General features: G+C 35.1%; 1 protein-coding gene across 3 annotated transcripts in view; it reads right to left on the bottom strand.

Moving 5' to 3' along the window:
* Positions 1 to 20,680, bottom strand: part of FUT8 (fucosyltransferase 8) — a 255,665-nt gene that overhangs the window by 11,065 nt on the left and 223,920 nt on the right. For all 3 annotated transcript variants that reach the window (XM_032482205.1, XM_032482204.1, XM_032482206.1), the window contains 2 exons: positions 11,913 to 12,159; positions 7,974 to 8,150 (listed from right to left, as the gene is read on the bottom strand). In XM_032482205.1, the coding sequence (XP_032338096.1) occupies positions 7,974 to 8,150; positions 11,913 to 12,159 (424 nt within the window). The remainder of the gene's footprint in view (positions 1 to 7,973; positions 8,151 to 11,912; positions 12,160 to 20,680) is intronic.

Raw genomic sequence — 20,680 nt, 5'->3', positions numbered from 1 at the left:
TATTTCCCTGATGAATAGTAATGGTGAGAATCTTTCTATGTGTATATTGGCCATCTGTATGTCTTTTTTGGAAAAATATATCCTTCCATTTGTTTGTGTTATCTCTAATTTCTCTCACGAGTGTCTTACAGTTTTCCTAGTACAGATCTTTTACCTCCTTGGTTAGAATAATTCCTAGGTATTTTATTCCTTTTCATGCAATTATAAATGGGATTATTTTCCTAATTTATCTTTCTGATAGTTCCTTATTAGTGTATAGAAATGAAACATATCTATATATTGATTTTGTATCCTGCAACTTTACTGGATTTATTTATTAGTTCTAATAGTTTTTTGGTGGCGTCTTTAGGATTTCCTATTTATAGTATGTTATTTGTAAACAGTGACAGTTTTACTTGTTCCTTTCCAATTTGAATCCCTTTCATCTCTTTTTCTTATGTGATTACTGTGGCTAGGACTTTCAATACTATGTTGAATAAAAGTAGCAAAAGTGGGCATATTTGTCTTGTTCCTGATCTCAGAGGAAAGGCTTTTAGCTCTTCACCGATGAGTATTATGTTAGCTCTGAGTTTGTTATATACTATGGTCTTTGTTATGTTGAGGTATGTTCCCTCTATACTCACTTAGTTGAGAATTTTATCACAAATGGATGTTGAATTCTGTCAAAAGCTTTTTCTGTATCTATTGAGATGATCATATGATTTTTATCCTTTTTGTTAATGGGGTGTATCACATTGACTGGTTTGCAAATACTTAACCATCCTTGCATCCCTGGGATAAAAATCCACTTGATCATCATATATGATCCTTTTATTGTATTGTTGGATTAGGATTGTTAGTATTTTATTTGACTTGCTAATATTTTGTTGACGGTTTTTGTAACTCATCAGTGATACCGTCCTGTAATTTTCTTTTTTTTATAGCATCTTTGTCTGGTTTTGGAGTCAGGGTGATGCTGGCCTTTTGGAATGAGTTCAGAAGTGTTCCTTCTTCAATTTTTGGAATAGTTTGAGAAGCATAGGCATTAACTCTTCTTTAAATGTTTCATAAAATTCACCTGTGAATCTGGTCCTGGACTTTTGTCTGTTGGGAGTTTTTTGATTACCAGTAATAAGTTTGTTCATATTTTATATTTCTCCCTAATTCAGTCTTGGGAGACTGAATATTTCTAGGAATTTATCAATTTATTCTAGGTTGTCCATTTATTGGCATATAATTGTGTAATCTCTTATGATCTTTTGATTTCTGTGGTGTTGGTTGTAATATCTCTTTTTTTCATTTCTGAATTTACTTATTTGGGTCCTCTCTATTTTTTCCTTGATGAATCGGGCTAAATCAATTTGTTTATCTTTTCAAAGAACCAGCTCTTAGTTTCATTGATCTTTTCTATTTTTTTTAGTGTCTGTATCATTTATTTCTGTTCTGATGTTTATTATTTCTTTCCTTCTACTAACTTTGGGCTTTGTTTCTTGTTCTTTCTCTAGTTCCTTTAGGTATAAGGATAGGTTGTTTGAGATTTTTGCTCAGATACATTTGTATTGCTTCCGTCTCAACTATTGGACTTCCATCTTAGAACTGTTTTTGCTGTGTCCCATAGATTTTGGATCATTGTGTTTTTGTTTTCATCTGTCTCCAGGTATTTTATTTCCTCTTTGATTTCTTCAGTGATCCACTGGTTGTTTAGCAGCATATTGTTTAGCCTCCATGTGTTTTTAACTTTTTTCCTTTAGTTGATTTCTAGTCTCATACTATTTTTGTTGGAAAAGATATTTGATATGATTTCAATCTTCTCAAATTAATCGAGGCTTATTTTGTGGACTAGCATGTGATCTATCCTGCACTTGGAAAGAATGTATATTCTGCAGCTTTTGGACAGAACGTTCTATATATATCTATTGCATTCATCTGATCTAACATGCCATTGAAGGCTAGTGTTTCCCTGATGGTTTTCTGTCTAGATGATCTGTCCAGATGATGTAAGTGGGATGTTAAAGTCCTCTACTATTACTGTGTTACTGTCAGTTTCTCTCTTTAGGTTTGTTAATATTTGCTTTATGTTTTTAGGTGCTCCCATGTTGGATGTGTATATATTTACAATTGTTATAATTTCTTGTTGAGCCAATCCATTGATCATTATGCAATGTCCTTCTTTGTTTCTTACTACAAAGTCTTGTTTTAAAGTTTATTTTGTCTGATATAAGTACTGTTGACCCAATTTTCTTTTCTTTTCCATTTTCCTGAAAAACCTTTTTTCATCCTCTCATTTTCAGTCTGTGTGTCTTTAGATATGAAGTGAGTCTCCTGTAGGCTGAATATATTGGGTCTTGTTCTTTTCATCCATCCACCTACTCTGTGTCTTTTGATTGGAGCATTTAGTCCATTTACATTGAAAGTAAGTATTAGTAAGTATGTACTTATTACCGTTTTGTTACTTGTTTGGGGGTTGTTCTTGTACTTCTTTTTTGTGTCTTTTTCTTTTGCTGCCTTACCTTGTGATTTGATGACTATATTTGGCGTTATGTTTGGATTCCTTTCTCTTTTTGTGTGTGTATCTATTGTAGATTTTTGGTTTGTGGTCATCATGAGGTTCACATATAACAACATATATATGTATGTATGCAAAATATAGTTTTAAATTTGTAATAATTCAGACTTGGTTTGTGGTTGGTGTATGTATGAGGTTGTGGTTATCATGATGTATATATTATATTTAGAATTTGTGATAATTCAGACTTTTGGTTTGCGGTTATCAGGAGGTTCACATACAACAACATGTATGTATATACATACATACATACATACATATATATACATACATACATACATATATATATATATATTTAGAACTTGTGATAACTCAGTATTTCTCTCCTTTAACCCCAATCCTTAAAGTACCATCTTAACAAATAACAGTAACAGAAAATCATTCTAATAAATTTATGAAAGCAAATTCCTTGTAGATGTCCACCAACTAACATTGTAGTAGTCCTGAGAGGATACGTGTTAAAAATATTAAAGCAAGGTAATTTTTAAAAGTCTATCAAATGTTCAAATGATTCTACTCTGAATTAGAGGTTTAATTACACTCTAGTATAGAGTGAATAAATTTTCTCAGTGCATGAGATAGATCAGAGTTAAGTTGCAAACTTTGGAAAGTTATATGAAGAGTGGAATCATTGTACCTACTTTGTGTAATTTCTTAAGAATTAAATAACAATTTAAAGTACTTAGAAGAGTACCTGACATGTAGTAAAATGCTCAATAAATATTAGCTGTGATTGTTAAAGAACATCTTTCTCCCAGACATACACCTGGTCTTACCCCTTACTTCCCTCAGATCTCTGCTCAAATGTTGCCTTATTAGTGAGGAGTTTGGAAATCTCTCTCTCTTTTACAGGCTTATTTTTTCTCAGGGCTTTTATTATCATTGTACAGAATATATATTTACTGTTTATTTACTGCCTGCATCCATTCCCCACCTCCATCATCCCTACTTGAAATGTAAGCTCTATGAAGAGAGGCACTTCATTTGCTTTGTTTATTCTATTATTCTCAGCATCTAGAAGAGAATCTGGAATATAATAGAAGATCAATAAATATTTGTTGAAAGAATAACAGTTCCTGTTTATAAGCCCTGCGACAGCAGGAGGCAGTTTACGTAACTTTTTCCCCACACAGTATTTCCCAAAGGCTAGGACTATGCCACGTTTTTCTTTGCATCATAGCATCTAGCACTCCACACAATGCTATGTGGACAAATGCATGAACAAGTGAGTGCTGCCTATGTCTGGGACTTTTTCCTAATTCCCTAACAGCTGTCTCAGATTTCTCTTCATTTCACAGCCACCAAGAGGCTTTCTCTCATTGCCTCTAGTAATGACTGTGAAGGAAAAGTCTCTGAGCACTGCTTCAGACTGGTATTCACTGTTCAGATCCATTTGGCCTCATTATTTTTGACATTTTGCCCTCCTCAGCTCTGAATCAGGGAGATGAAGGAAATGTCACATTTGTTCTAAAAAGAAAACAACCAAAAAGAGTTTTAATGTGATTCTTATGAAGCTGCATACCCAGGCATGGGGCAGAAACAGAAACAAATAAATATGAAAAGACTTGAGGGTGTAGGAAGGGGGAAATTGTTAAAACACACAAGTATAGGTTTTATCCTTGAATAAAGACTAACTCTGTCAGCATGGTTTGGGTGCTCAAGTGAAACAAAGACAAGAGTAATCCTTTTACTGAGAAGTGACGCTAACATTATGCCTTTTCTAACTTAAAGGCCTCTTCCTGGAACCAAACCAAAAGGGCACCCAATTTCCTGAGACTTTACCTCTATATGCAAAAGACAGCTAGATGAAGGATACTGAATGTTGAAAAAAACAAATAGAAACAAAGTGAATAATGAGGGAAAGAGATTTTGCACCTCCAATAATGAGCATGAAACTATACACACAAACATGCTTCTTTCTTATTTTTTGCCCACAGGTATGTCAGCAGAAGAATTCTTCCACTGTGAGGTCGCAGAGATTAGCAATGATAAAAATTTTTTTTTGTTCTTTCATTTTGTAAAAACTTATTTTTCTATCAGTCACAAAGAACTAACTTGAGGTTATAAACTAACATCAAATTTTCTTTTCCTAAATCTTTCTCCAGACTGAGAGTGATACTCCTCTTCATGACTTCAGTACCTGGGATACAACTCCTTCAGGACAATTACATAACTATACTGTAATTATTTGTTACAAACATGTTGCCTACCAGGTGGATACTCCCTGAGATAAGGAGAGCCACATGTTACCTTTTATTTCTCTTTGTAGTCCTAGTGCCTGCAACTGTGTCCAGCATATTGTATGCAGTTCAATGAAACAGTGAAGAAATTTATCACTCTCTATTGCTGATTATTCACTTTACAGCAACCAAACGCTTTATAAAAACTTTAAAACCAACTTTTTCTTGCTTCTATTCATTTAAATACACCTAATTTTAGGAAAAGCTCATCCAGCATTTTTGATAAGAAGCAAACTAAATATGAAAATATTTACTCTGAGAGATTTTTAATGGCTTGTTTTTCCTCCTGTTTCACCACTATCCCTAATCTCCACAATCTCAGAATACAATATTGGACAGACAACTTTAATAGTTCTTATTTCTTTGAGTGCCGGTGATCTGTGATTTAAACATTCTAACAGTGTATTACTGAAGAGAGAGATTTCCACATCATCAATAGTTGCCACGGTCATGGGATGCTGGTGTTAAAATCTCATGGATGAACTCAGTCTTAACCTAGAGAAACCTGAGGTGTAATGCTAAGCAGCAAAGCATTAATTACAGGAGCCACATATATAAACTAATCTTGATCTCTTTTTGAAAGGATAAGCTACCCAGAAAATGGATTCTTCTCTATGTGAATCCTATGCATTGTTTAAGTTTAATTTTTCATCTCTTCCCCTTTTGAAGCAGAAAAGTCTTATAAAAAAAATCACCTTGGATACTATTTACCTTGTTGAGAGATTAATTTACACTTTTGGTATCCTAAGACAATGGCAGAAGTTTTATGATTTGCTTAGGTATCAAAGTCAATCCTGAGAGATCAAAAGCAGAGTTAATTCAGAGTGGGGAAAAAAAAAAAAACTTAAGTAAAATAATGAAGGAGAGAAGCAGCATTTAAATTTCTGAGAAAATCTTTAAAATGACTCAGAAAATCAAAAGATTTCCAAAGAGGAAAAAATATGCATAAAATGCTACTGTTACATTTATAACAGAATATGGAGAAAAATGCTGCTTGGTCTACCATGGGGAGAGGAGTAACTAGCTTCTGACCACAAAAAACAAATTCAAGTTTTACTGTTCTCAGAATCCAAGTAGATACTACTGTCAATCGTACTACGAGCGCTGTTTGTAAAAATATCATGCTGCGCTGTGGATCACAGCTGTAAAACATTCATAGCCTTTTATCTAAACACTTCCAAGTCCAGATACCTAGCTTAAGGAAATAACATGGATAATTTTATGCACACGTCATAGCACGGGAAATCGGAAATAACCTAACTTGTCCAACATGAGGAGAATGGTCAAGTAAGCAACGGCATTTCCATTCAGTGTGTGTGGAGTCATTTAAAAAAGGCACTTACAATGATTAGTTTTTAGTGACCTGGGAAAAGGGATCTATTGCTGTATTAAGTAAAAAAAAGAGCTCAAATTATAAAGAATGTGATCAACTACTAAAATGTGTAATTATATAAATGACTGAAGGGAATATGCGAGTATTTAAACAGTTGTTACCAATGAATAATGGGATTGTGGGCAGTATTTTTCCTTGCTTGTATACTTACCAACTCCATATTTTCTAACGAGCATGGATTATTTTGCTAATCAAGGAAAAAAGCCTGTGATACATTTATGAACAAGAAAAGAGTAAATAAAGTAATATTTTAACATTTTTTCAACCAAGCTACAAATCCAATCTGATAGTTTAAAATGAAAGACTATGATGAACTACTTCTATTTTATTTTTCTCTAAAAGGTCTGCATATCAAACTGGAAAAGTATCTGAAAAATTTTTATTGGGTTTTGTGTCCAAATGTTCATTTAATTCCTAACTCTTATATAAGAATTTTAAGTATATAACTTCACTTATGAATTTCTTGGTCTTTTGCTTGTGTGTGTGAGAGAGAGAGAACAGAGAGAGAGAGAGTCTGTTGTGTATATTCAACAGAGGGAGACTTTTAAAAAAAAGCAATTTATATTAGGTTAATTTAGATTCTCACAAGATGAAACAGTATTTAAATAATTATTCAATAATTTGGATAAATATCTGCATTATAGTAATCATTCTAAATTTGTTTTTCTTCCCAACCCCCATTTGTGACAAAACAGGGATCGAGAAATCAATTAATTAAAAGTCAAATAAGTTAAGTGATTAACTGCTAATAAAATGTTTTTAAACTGATGAGATCGAAATGAACATAATTTAGTACTTACTGAGCACATACTAGAGCTAGGTACAGGGTCTAAAGTGCTTATAACCTAGTGAGGGAGACAGAAGAAAGCAAGTGCTAAACACTAAGACGGAGGAATACATACAGGAGGAACACTTAGTCAAGGAATCAGGGATGACTTCTTGAGTAGACAGTATTAGTCTACAGTAGCACTATTCATACTGCAGAGTAAACTGTCTGTTTCCCACTGATTGGGAATTTCCAGAGAGCAGAGTGTCTTGCTTATCATGGAATTCCCAGCACCTAGCACAGTGCCTGAAACACAGGCGGGCTCAGCAAGTGATAGTCCTGTCCATCACAAGCTTGCAGGCCTTATTCTTTCACTTACAATACTCAGGTTTTGACTCTTCGCCTTTGAAAAAACATAATTTCCAAATTCCAGAAATTTTTGTACAATGAGAACTTGTATCTCACCCATGCTTTCAGTTGCCTGTGATTGTTAGTGAAGACAGGGAGAGCAAAACGGCCAGCACGAGCTGTGTTTTACTGCTAACAGTATTGGGAGTTGGTTAGTGGAGAGTTGGACTGAATGTGTCCCCTAAGAATTCATATGTTTAAGCCCTAACCTCCAATGTGATAATATTTGGAGATGGGGCCTTTGGGTGGTAATTAGGGTTAAATAAGATCATCAGGGTGGGACCCTCATGATGAAACTAGTGCCCTTACAAGAAGAGACACCAGAGAGACTGCTCTCTTCTCTCCCTTCCAAGCACCCAAAGATTATGTGAGTATACAGTAAGATGGGTGCTGCCTACAAGCCAGAAGAGAGGTTTTGGAATGAAATCTACATCTTGCTGGCACCTCATATATGCTTTGATCGTATTAACACCTACACAAGTAAAGTTGCTTGAATTAAAAAAATACCAATAATCAATAATAACATTCATTGTAACAAGAATTACAAGTCACAGGAATTAAGGATTCCTTTCAACTAAAAAGAGATGGTTCACTCTAGAATCATTAGTCCATCTAACTTACTTTGTTTTGGCCTCCTTTAATAAAGAAGGGTCATCAGTGGCCAAATATACTCTTTTTTTATCCACTTGCATTCTGCGAGCGAGAAGCTGAAAATGTTCTTCAACATGCACCATGTATTCCTCAATGGGATGGAAGGCTGCTTCTGTTCCCACTTTGTCTGTGCGTCTGACATGGACTCTGTGGGGGCAGAGGGAGAAAGTCAGATTTTGCTGATAATGTTCTGATCCACTGAGTGCTTTTGGACTACTCAGCTTTATACTCCTATTCATGGTGACATTATGGACATTTTAAACCAATTTTTTCTTTCATTTTTGCCATTAGAAAAAAATGAAACCAATATTAAAAAATTCAAACACATATATTCCAAATATATTTGCATATTAATATAAGGGGAATTAGAAAATAAGTTAAGCCTTTGAAGAATGCTTTCTTACAGAGAAAGTAATTGGCATAAATGGGAGAGTCCAGACTTATACTCCATACAAGGCAGTAAAACACCAACCAGCCTTCTAGAAAGAAACTGGATATAACTTTAAAGATTTCTGACAATAAATGATACCAAGATTCACAGTTGTTATTATAGAACATTAAATATATCATTCATAATGCTTTGATGCCAAATTTTCTTTTTCTTTATTTTATCCTGTATAATCACTGTAATGCCAGCCTGTAGAATGTGGGAGTGTTTAATTTATGAAAACTAACTATGACTACTATTCTTATTTTCATTAAAAATATTTTGGAAGCACTAAGATGGGAGGAAGATACTGTTGGAAGTCAATGCCTTATTCAGTGCAAGACGGTGTAAATCTGTGTCCCCAACTTTACAATTTTGGATTTTTCTTAAGACAGATGAGATTAGCATCTGCTTGTGTTTGATAGGGTAAAGAGAGAAAGTAAGTTCATTCGTCCTACAACAAAAAGGCTAGAGTGGCTCCATGAACTTAAAATAACAGTAAGAACTGTGAAAAGGTTTGCCTGCTTGGATGGAGGAGTACACGCCAGTCTGTGTTTTCACTGGACAATTTTGAACACTCCTTAAATTTGCCCTTCCCACATACCACCCTCTCCCCAAATTATTAAACCAGTATTCATATGTGGGAAAAGAAAAGGATAGATTTGTTTCCCTTTAGGTCTGCAGTAATGAAAGAGGGTGTACTAGAATTCAAGAGTCTGGGGGTCCAATCTGGCTCCCACCACTAACAAGTTATGTGACAATATATGGGCAGGTCTTAAGTCAAGCCTACGGCCAGCTTTTTACTATGAATCTGGAGTGAGGCTTTGGTTTCATTGGAGTTACTCTGACATCTTCATGGTTATCCTTTCCTTTGCATTCCAGGTGATAGTCCAGATGTGAACACTATCACATGAACACCAGTCCTATAATCTTTTCCTTCCCACATTCTTCTTAATCACTGGTTCTCTCAGGAAATTTGGAATTGTTCACTGGGCTCCATAGAGATGATTTTATCTCTAAGGGATGAAGAAAGAACAATTCCAATGAATTTCAATGAAAAGTTTCATGAGAAGAAATGCTATTTGAAACTCTGATTTTACCATGTACTTACTTTAGCTCTAACATTTAGAAGAGGGGTCAATAACTTCTGGAGACTAAGACACAAGGGAAGATATAGGATGGAAGATATGAAAATAAAAACAAAAATATAGGAGAGCTATAATAATAGAAGGAAAAATCAAAAGAAGAGGAGTGTTTGACACAGTGGCAGAGAACTACTAAGCAATTTTCTCAATTCTCCAAGTACTCCTGAAATTAGGCCTGGATTAGTACTTTGAGAGAGGACCATAATGGAATCTTTATGGAAGAAACAGAATGTTAGACCTGTCAAGGACTTTAGAAGTCATTTAATTTAATGTAACTCATCTGACAGTTAAAGAAATCGATGCCTCTGAAGACATTTCAGTGAACAAAAAGACAACATAGAGCAAAGGGAGGCTGGTTTCTTTCACATACGTTTTAACCCAGTCTTTACAGAACTAAAGTTATTTGTGTACTTGCCTGATTTTCACTATCTATCAAGCTCCTCCAGGGCAAGGAATCTGATTTTATTTATTTTCCAAACACAATGAATAAATGAATGAATGAATGAATGAATGATGGGTAGTCACAGAAATCTAATTGTTTAGTATTGTGTTAGTAGAAACCTTAGATACCAGAATGATCAAATAAGTTGTCCAAAGTCACACAACTTATTAGTGGTGGAAGCCAGATTGGACCCCCAGACTCTTGAATTCTAGTATGCCTTCTTTCATTACTGCAGACCACCCCAATGTGCAAATTAACTTAGTTGTCTGTAGTACTTCAATTTTCTCTATATGGCCAATTCTCAATGTTGTGAATGGTCTATGGAAAATTAATAAGGGTAGCTATTTAGTATGTAAAACTACAGGAAATCCAAATGCAGTTAAGGGGTTTAAGTCCTGGTTTTGCCTTTGTTAACTCTGATTTTCTTTCCTTAGTTTGCTCACCTGTAAAATGGCTATCTCTACCCACATCACAGGAATGTACTGTAGGATCAATGAGATAATGTATTTGAAGGTATTTTGGTAATTTAATTACTATACTGTATCTTTCTCCATCTTTAAAGATCCTGTTCAAACACTGGAGCTATGAAACCTTTCTTGATCCAGATGGAAGTACATTTCCCCTCCCCTCCCCTCATAATACTATTTAAGCTTCTCTCAGGGTATTTATCACATTCTACCCGTACAATGTTAGTTGTGTAAGTCTCTTTTCCCATGGATTGTAATGAGCTGGAAGGAGCCATTTAAAAAAAATTCATCTCTGTCCCCTACAGTAGCAGGTATTCAATAAATGTTCTGCAGATAAGTGAATGAATCAACACATGTATTAATATTAATCAATAGCTGACTTTATTATGAACGGTAGAAACTGCAGAATGCCATAGTCTAGCCTACAAATCTATTTTCAGGAATTATTTAAGCATCAGTCTCTCTGAAAGGTAATAATATTTTACAACGCATTTTTCCCCATAGAACTAAAATCCTTTTTTTCATTCTTATATTATCACATCATCTTTTTTAGGGCAGGCATTACCTTCCCTATTTTGCAGATGGAAAAACAAAGCCCAATTAACACTATTATTAGGTAACTTGGCCTAGAATTAGGGAAAATTCAAGACTATTAACAAGGTCACTTAATTCTCAGTCTAGCATTCTTTCCATTAGGCAAAGAACATTTCCTATGGTGTGAAATCTGACATCAGGACCCAGGAAAACCCCTCTTTCTAACTCTTTATGTATGGGTATGGGAGCACATGCTTGTGAGCAAAGATGTTCTTTTGAATTTTCCTTGCTCCCAGGATTTCTTAACATAAGCATGACTGAACGCATATATACATGATAACTCCCTACTGGGTCAAGAGGTAATTTTACATAATAATTTTAACATTATCTTACACTACAAATGATATCTTTAGTCTCAAAATAGCTTCCAGAACAAAAACGAAAAACAGAATATCAAAAATGCAAAATAATCACCAGTGGCAATTAATGAAGCTTAAGAATACGGTGCACTAGGAAAGCTATAAATGTGACAGCTTCATCCCATGGCCCTGTTAGAGTAAGACAGGAGTCGTGTATATCCAAAATACTCCCAATAAAATGAAATTTTGCCGGTTTTTCCAGGAGAGACAGCTAATTTCAGAAATACGGGTTTAATATATTTGTTGAATGAATAAATGAACAAATGACTAAAAATGACTAAATTATGATGACTCAGCTGTTCTAAGTGAACAAAGGAAGAATGGTCTCCCTGTAGCCTAAAATGAACTCTGGAATCTCTGTTTTTGGGTAGGGTTATGAAAATTAAACTGTATTTTGTAAAGGTTACACTGTGTTATAAAGGTATTTATCCCTGCTACTACACATCACTTCATGAAGAACAAATCAGATTCTTACCCAATAACTGGATGTTTGAAGCCTAGCTTCTTGGTGGCTTCCTCTATTTCCTTTTCCAGCCAAGGCTGTGGGCGGATCAAGTATTTGACAAACTGGGACACCCACCACACTGCAGGATCACCATGGACTCGTACAAGACGATCTGCAAGGTCTTCCGGTACAGCCAGGGGTAAATACGGAGGACGAGGGTGAAGACTGTCTACAATGGGGAGCTCAACCACCTGAACATTTTTGTCCTTTACTTCACCTGAGACAATATCAAAACACGAAATCATCACCACGTTGTATTCTTCATATAACTACCATCTAACAAGAAGTCACTCTGCATGCTTCTATCTTCACAGAAACTCTAAAGAAGTATTGTAACGTTCATTTTACAGAGGATGGTAAGTAACCTGCCCTACGTACTAGAGCAAAAGTGACTGAGCTGAATTTCACATCCAGATTGGTCTGCATCTCAAATCCATGGCCTTTTCTTTTCTATCATAATATGCTGCCATCTCAACACTTCACACCCTAGGTAAGGATGGTACCCAGCACTCAAAGTGTCTAATCAGAGAATGACCACAATGCCAGTGGATATAGCTGCCTAGGCAAAGTTCTGTGTTTCATAATTGTTGTTTTTGAACTAGACAAAATGTTCTCAAAACTTCCAGCTTGTCATTATAGCAAATGGCTCTTGCATACTTTCATGACAGAGCATAATGACTCTAGAGACATCTAAAGATTACAATTATAAGCCAACCATCTATATCTTTTGAAGAAAAAAATGAGATAGTTCTAAAGTCTTTTTTTTTTCCTTGTACAAAATTAGATCCATTAGATTCTCAATGATGATCATAATAGAATCTGTGTTGATTGTTTACCTGGATATTAACTTAGAACAGAGATTGATAATTTTTGTAGACGATGATTAGTTTCAGAATCCAATATCTATGTATCATTAATGTTACAGCTGTTTTATCAACTTTGCAATGAAACGAGAAGACTAAACCAAAATGCAATAGCCAGCATCCATAAAGTTTACTGTACATATTAAAGATCACATAGTAATGATTGGAAAACACAAAGAGACCAGGCAGAGAGATTTCACAAACAAAATGTCCCAACTTAAATCTTCAATAACAGAAATTATTAACCTGAACATACAAATTAACTCCAGTTAAGATGTTGTCATTGTGTATAATAAATTAGAATCACAGTTAATCACTGGACCATTAAAGAATACACTTATAGAGAATAGACCTAGAATACGTTTAAAATGTAATATGCATTCACCAGTTCTCAAACTGTTTTTCTACATAAGTGAAAAATGTTTTAAAATAAATCACTTGGTTTCGGAATGTAATTACCCAAACCAACTGCATGGCTATTAGAAAGTCAGTTAGTATAAATAAGAATTAAAAAGTCTGGTTAATATTCTCTTTTCTCTGATATGTAAAACTCATTTCAAGATTCTTAGAACAAAGACCTTGAAACATGACATTTGTTGCATGAATAAATAGGAATCAAAAATTTACCACTAATATTATAGTTTATCTAGTGTGCCAGTTAAGAAAGAGTTGGGCACCTTTAACAGATGAGAAACTATAATTAAGAGTGTGTGGGGAAAGAGTGAGCTGCATTTTAAACTAAGCTCTAATAGTCTCTGTAAGGCAAGAAAAATTGGGGTGCTTTTCCTGATGTGGAGATGATATGAGAGAGAGAAAAAAGTAAGGTAGAAAGGTAGCTCATTTTTAAAATAAGAAAACAGAAAAAGAAAGGAAGATCCCAGCTCCTCACATATGACCATAAACAAAAGCAAAATCAGTAGGGCTACCTTCTTTTTGTGATTTCTTCCTAAAAAGGGTATTCTAAGTGTTCCACATAATGGGGAAGTGTATAGCTCAGTGGTAGAGTGTGTGCTTAGCATGCACGAGGTCTTGGGCTCAATCCCTAGTACCTCTATTAAAATAAATAAATAAATAAACTTAATTACCATCCCCCCCCAAATAAACAACAACAAAAAAATAAAAGATAAATAAATAAATAAATAAATAAATGTTCCACATAACTAGCTCCAAACTTCACTCATGTGGCATTATTATCTTCTGATTGTCCCAAGGCTTCAACTTCCTTAAAGCCCTATTGACTACTACATTTCAAAAAGAAATTAAAAAACTACACCTATATCTTCAGGACAGAGAAATCCATTTTATTGATTCTTTGTTCATTCATTCATTCATTCAAATATTTACTGAATACTATCATGCCAAACACTGTACTAGGCAGAGTATAGAATGATGAGACGGTTCTTGCCTTTCAAGATTTCCAGTTCAAAAACCTCACCCAGAACTATACTTCTTTTAGTGGGAAAAAAAAATAAACTAAGCAAAACACTGTCACCAACAAAAATGGTATCGAAAAAAATATCAACATACTCAGGTGCCTAGTAAGGTGTTAAGAAAGGGGTGTTCATATTTATAAATGAAAAACTTTTGCCTAGAATATAAGTTCAGCTTCCTCAACAATGATCTATTTCAAAATGAAAGAAAATAACATAGTACATACTATGTTAGAATGTCTTTTGTTTTACTTGGTTTACCACATAATTTTTATCCTATTGGGATACACATTCAAAAGAATTTAAATCTGGAACAGATCCCAGAGATAATTCAACTCAGTGTTTTCTGCCTAGAACTTAAAGTCGCTTGTGGGGAAGAGGGGATTATTAGTAAGTTTTTGGTGATTCTGAGCCAGAAAAGCTGTCTATTTTCTGGTCTCAAGTCCAAAGAGATTTTGCTCAATCCCCACATATGTCCAGACTTCCTCCAAATAGGTACAGAGCAGTAGAAGGAGGTTTTAATCCTCTTCCTAAGGCTTGCCTTGAATAGTTAGAGCTGCTAGGTGCCTTCACGTTCAACAGCCATTCCAAAGACTGTGCCAACCGCTGGGACTCACAGCCCTACCGGAGGCTGGAGCAGGGAGAGACATCAAACAAAACATAGTAAGGCAAATGCCTATTCACGCAGTACCTTGAGTGTAGTGCACAGTAATAAGAGTACAGGGTTTGGAATCACAAAAAATTGGTGTTCAAATCCTCTCTCCATCACTTAATACTATATGACTTTGGATAGGTTATCTTTAACTTTACCCCTGTTTCTTCATTTGGAAAATGGCATTGATAAGCAGCACCTTACTTATCTGTAAAATGGGATTAGTAACAGTATCTTACTCATTGAGTTATTCTGAGGATAAGACATTGCATGAAGAAAGCTGAGCATGACGCCTGACACACAGTAATTATCAAAAAAAAGTTACTTCTTTATCCTGGGATCAATTCTGCTGAACAATTCTCAAGGAGTTGCCTCCACAGTTTGGTCCAGGAAAAGGCTTGTATGCCAAAATATCAAATTCTTTGAAAAATATATCAAAGTTCCCATTAAAGTGAGCCAAAGATATACTCCCAGATATACTAAATAAGGAAATACAAGCTATACACCCAAAGTAAATCTTATTCAGACTGTTTACCATAGGTAATAGAACAATGAGCAGCAATTCCAAGCTATCTGAAAGTTCTGATACTCTATCATCACTAACGTGACTTGTTCAAAATTCTGTGCTACACTGAAAGCACAGAATAGCAGTGAGTTGTGTAAACTGGTAATACTTCCTGCTCATGTTACAGAAAGGAATTTGTTTGCTTAAGTTAAAGCCACAATGACTATCTGGACTTCTGAGAATTACATTTTCTTGTCACTGTGTGGCCAAATCTGACTGATTAAATTTTTACTGAACTCTCTGAGACTTGTTAGAGAAGGCAAGAGTAAAAGGCGATCAAGACCAAAAGTTAACTAGCTCTGGCGAGACCTCTAGAGGCATGGGGGAGCTTTCTTGATTTTACTTGATTTATAGATGGCTGTTTTTTTTAAAAAAAAAATCACATAAATATGCCAGCTCAGTTCTTTGGCTTTTTAACATGGCAACATTAATATTTATATCCTCATTTAAAGACTGAGCTCTGTTCTCATATAAAATACGAAGGAAAGACATACTATTAAAAAGTGAACATCTGGGCTACTTTCATTTTGCTACTTTCCTTTTGTTTTTCAACCACTGTGGCTGATAGAGATCTCGTTCTGAACTTGAATGAGCAACTGTCGCCTGCCATATGAATTCCATCACTGCTCTACTTAAGCAACAACTCAAAAGACTTATCACTGCCAGTTTGAAGCCTTCAGCCAATTGAATGAAAAGTTCTAATTTCAATCATATGAAATACACTGCAGTGTTAGCAACATTCTTAAAAATCAGCATATCACACTATGGGAATGACTGTGTAGCATTCTTATGAGGTGCGTGCTGCTTTTACTAGCAATAGAAATGCTTTGCAAAAGCAACTAGACTCATGGTTCACTGACCTCAATGATATTCTGACAGAATTAACTCTGGATTGGGGACTGAAAAAACAGCTAATGGAAAATATGTAATATCTTAGTGAGTTATGCAGTTCAGGATGAGGTAGGCAGAACAGTATCACAAGAAAAAAGACCAAAGAGATTGGTTTGCTTCATGTCACCTAATGGAAGGTTCCCTGCAGTCAGTCATTCTTAATGTTTCTGAAATAAATTTACTCATTTAACTTTTATATACACATATGTTACTTTGCCAAGAGGTTCCAGACAGTCCACAGATAGCTTGTTCATAAAGGGGCTACTGCCATCACTTTCTTTGATGATTCAGATTGCAAAGACCCTGTAACTCCATGGTGAGAGGTCTGGGGATTTTGCTTGTGTGTTTTTTTCTTTTTGTTTTTTTAATAATTTAGCACTTTCTCCTAACTTAGAACCTCCTTTTAACTCAAAGAATCCTAGAACAGCTTTTCTCATTGGTAAGAAACACGAGAATAGAGAAACTGAAAGCAGTAGAAACAAAGACAAGGCTTAATTTAATCTAATTTACTAAAGAGCCAAACCTCAACTTCTCTTCCCTCCATTCTCATAAAAAATTCAAAATTCCACTCTCGTATTCCTCTTATTCTTTCATTACATGTCACGTCTCCTTGAAAGAAATAGCCATGAGGACGGACTTCAACGTAACAATAGCCTTTATTCCTTGAGCATCCCCGGAGGAAGTGATGGAGTGAGTGTGCAGGTGTCCACCAGGATCTCGCAGGATTGAGCTGCCAGTTGGCACGCTGCATTCCCTTTTGCCCTGGGGGAATTTTATGGCTGCCTCTGTGGTTAGTACATAGTTGGAGAGTTAGGAATGCGACATTTCATGTTGGATTTACAGCTACTTGTAATTTTTCTGCTAAGTTATCATCCAACTATGTTAAATCAAGAAGGCCTCATTAGGCTTTCCTGATGATAAGGAAAAGGTCAACCCCAATACTCTAGGATACAAGAATTATAACAAGAAATTTTGGCTATACCATGAGAGAAGAAAATGAAAATACAGAGTCATGTTGGATGAAGGAAATAACAAAACAGTTAAGACTTCTGTGGGACTAAGGACAGAAGACAACTTAATCAATGTGGCACCATGCCAATTATAACCAATAAATTAAACTAACATCTTGGCCTACTAAAACAGGGATTGGAACAGCAAACCTCCCTCATATTGTATGCTAGACCAATCCATAAAGTACCAGCAGCTCCAAGAGTCACCCTGCCACCATTCCTATCTTTAGCTCTTGCTGCCATCTCGGACTGCAGAGTATGTTCTTTCCCAGCTGCCTCTGCCTCCGCTGTGAAAGAAAGAGGATTGGGTAGGTATGGCTTTAAGTGCCAAGCCACAGCAAAATTATGGAGACAGAAAGCAGAGGTAGGGAGTAGGGAGATGAGTGAACAGGTAGAAACAAGGGATTTTTAGGGCAGTGAAACTATTCTGAATGACTATGTAATGGTGGATACATGACATTATGCATTTGGCAAAACCCACAGAACTCTACTACACAAAGATTGAACCCCAATGTAAACTACAGACTTAAGATAATAATAATATACCAATACTGCTTCATTAATTGTGACAAATGTACCACATCAATGCAAATGTTAATAATAGGGAACTCGGGCCATGGAGGGGGTTGGGAGAGGAAAAAGAGTGAACTGTACTCTCTCATAAATTTTTTTGTAAAACTAAAATACTGCTCTAAGTAAAGTCTTAATTAAAAAATACATGCATTCAAAAGAGTAAAAGAATACACATACATACATATGTTTCAGTAGCATTTTTATTTCTTTTTTACATTTTCCATACTTTATGGATTTTCAACAAAAGGTATTCATTGCTTTATATTTTTAAAAATTATTTTAAAATGATTATGTCAAATAGAAGCAACAAATTTAGCACTAACAGAACAACAACATGATCTAGATGAAATTAAATCCAGAAAATCCTGATCTCTGACACGGTTTTCCAGTTAACACAACCTCTAACCCGTTTTCTTCTTGTTCTAGAGTAATTAAAAATCATGCTACCTCTCCTCGGGGTTGTTTTCTAGAGAGAATAAATGAGGAGAGCTCTTTAAAATTTTTTAAAAAGATGCCAGAGAAACTACTAAAAATCATTAATGATGAGAAAAGATAAAGTGTTTCTGATGGCTAAAGAGGGAGTTAGGCCTGGAAAGGTTTCAATGAAACCTCTAACCAACTAATAAAGGCTAAATTTTTCACAAATTACAAACACAAAGACAGAGTTCTATTAAATCAAAGGCTTTTTCAGTCCAACTGGAAGGCTGTGTGGAAAAACAGCTTACATTCAACAAAGGATGAGTCATGGGCTACCTGAAACCTCTCCCCTGGGAAGAAACTTGTTCTATCTGGATGTATTAATTTATGCTTCAGTGTAGATGCTTTCAAGTTCTCAACTTTAAGAATTTTCTGGTCAATATTGACATGAAGGTTACAATTTGGTATAAGTAGAAGTACAGCTTTCTCAAAGTCCTCCTTCTACTATGGCAAACAGATACATCAAATCTGCCTTCATATGTAATAATTTCTTACTCTTTTCTAATTGACAGAATTTTAAGGTTTCAAAGAAATCAAAGTGAGATACAATCAGGTCTCTTTCGTTATTTATTGTCTCCAGACGGTTGTTAACAAAACAAAACAACTTAAAATTAACGTTAATCCTTTATTGAAATGGCTTTGAGGTAATAATATGTCATATCCATTAACAGACCTCACCCATTCACTTAAGTCCATCTAAGTAGCTTGATCAGGTTCCACTGTAATAATGTGTGCTCTCTTTCATTCCAGCAAGACATGGCTACAGATTTATTTCATATTCAACTTAAAAAAATGGACCCAAGAACAGGTGTCTTAGGCTAGATCTAGGACTGCATATGTAAGCTCTGTGTTAGGGGATGATAAGAATACATTTACAATTTTAAGTGAAGAATGCCAGGCATCAGAGGCAAACAGCATGCAATTTTTTAAAATGCTAAACAAAGCCAGCTGCCAAAAAAGGGCAAGCTCACTGGTGGTTATAGCTGTTCACCATCATCCAACAATAACCCAGAAGTTCTCTATTTCTTGGGGTATGTCTTATCCACATGGTGGACTATGGCCTCTGCACATCATTTCCATACTCCGGGATTAAGTTACCACAGCACAAATCTATTCAAAGTGGAGGAAAGGTGGCTTTTTGAACGTCTATCATTTTAAATTATCTACAATTACATCTCTTTCAATTAACTTAGGAGAGAGTTGACTGCATCATTTTTATTGTTCTATTTAATGGCCTCTGAGAAAATGTGAATTCTTCCATTTAGTGCTGCTAGGGAAAAATGTGTCCAAATCTCTGTTTTGAATTGGGAAATTGGGTATCAGATTGCAAATATGTATTGTCTCTCATTCCAAAGACAAAACAGATTGTAAAATGGCAAGTAAGGGGAAAAAAAGTCTGAGCTTTTTACCTTATCCTTATTTCTGGAAGTCACTAACCTAAACATAGAAAGGAGGAAGAGACAGGAGAAGGAGCAACAGCCCTTAAAAAAAACCCACAAATCAAACTCTTTTTCTATAAGCATCTCTTACCTGTAGTCCCTTACACAAAATAGCATTTGATTAATATCTACACTAATTAAACACAGTACTGGATAACAACATATTATGTTTTATACTAAAAAAGCAATAGCTTTAAAATGCTAGTTTGCCCTTGACAACTGGTAATTTTGTCAAAATATTTCTTGTGGAACCATTTATTTCCCTGTTATTTTAAAGAATGGCATGGCTAGCAGAGCGCTCAGACTATTTTTTAGCCACAATGCAGACTTCATTCAAACTCTCTCCAAATGATTCTTTTCTCTCCCTTTTCTTTAATCTGCTCAGCACACTCTTAAGACCCAGGCAATTCATTTCAATGAGACAGAATTGCAAGGCAGTATATAAGAAATGGTAGGGCAAATGCATGAATTTACAGAAATGCTTCCTTATGCATCTGTGGCCACTCCTGATCTTACTCAAATACATAGATAATCTCACAATTAAAATCAGGAGAAATATGTTTAAGTAAACAGTTAAAGGTATATTACAGTGGTTATAGTAAAATATGTATGAGTCTTTTTGTTAAACAACTGAAAATGCCAAATATATATTTTTATGTAAATCAATTCCAAACAAAAGGTCTATACCAACATAGAACATCAAAACTACAGTTGCTATTTATCACTAATGTATATTTCTTTTCAGGCTAAGAAAAATGTTCAAAGAAGAGATTTCATTTAATCAAATGAGAAACACTTAATTTAAATTACATATCCACAGCAGACCAGGGAACAGTGA

The sequence above is a fragment of the Camelus ferus genome, chromosome 6 (assembly GCF_009834535.1).
Source record: "Camelus ferus isolate YT-003-E chromosome 6, BCGSAC_Cfer_1.0, whole genome shotgun sequence".
Classification (NCBI taxonomy): Eukaryota; Metazoa; Chordata; class Mammalia; order Artiodactyla; family Camelidae; genus Camelus; species Camelus ferus.
The sequence above is the reverse complement of the archived record's forward strand: the minus strand, read 5'-3'. Positions and strand labels throughout refer to the sequence as shown.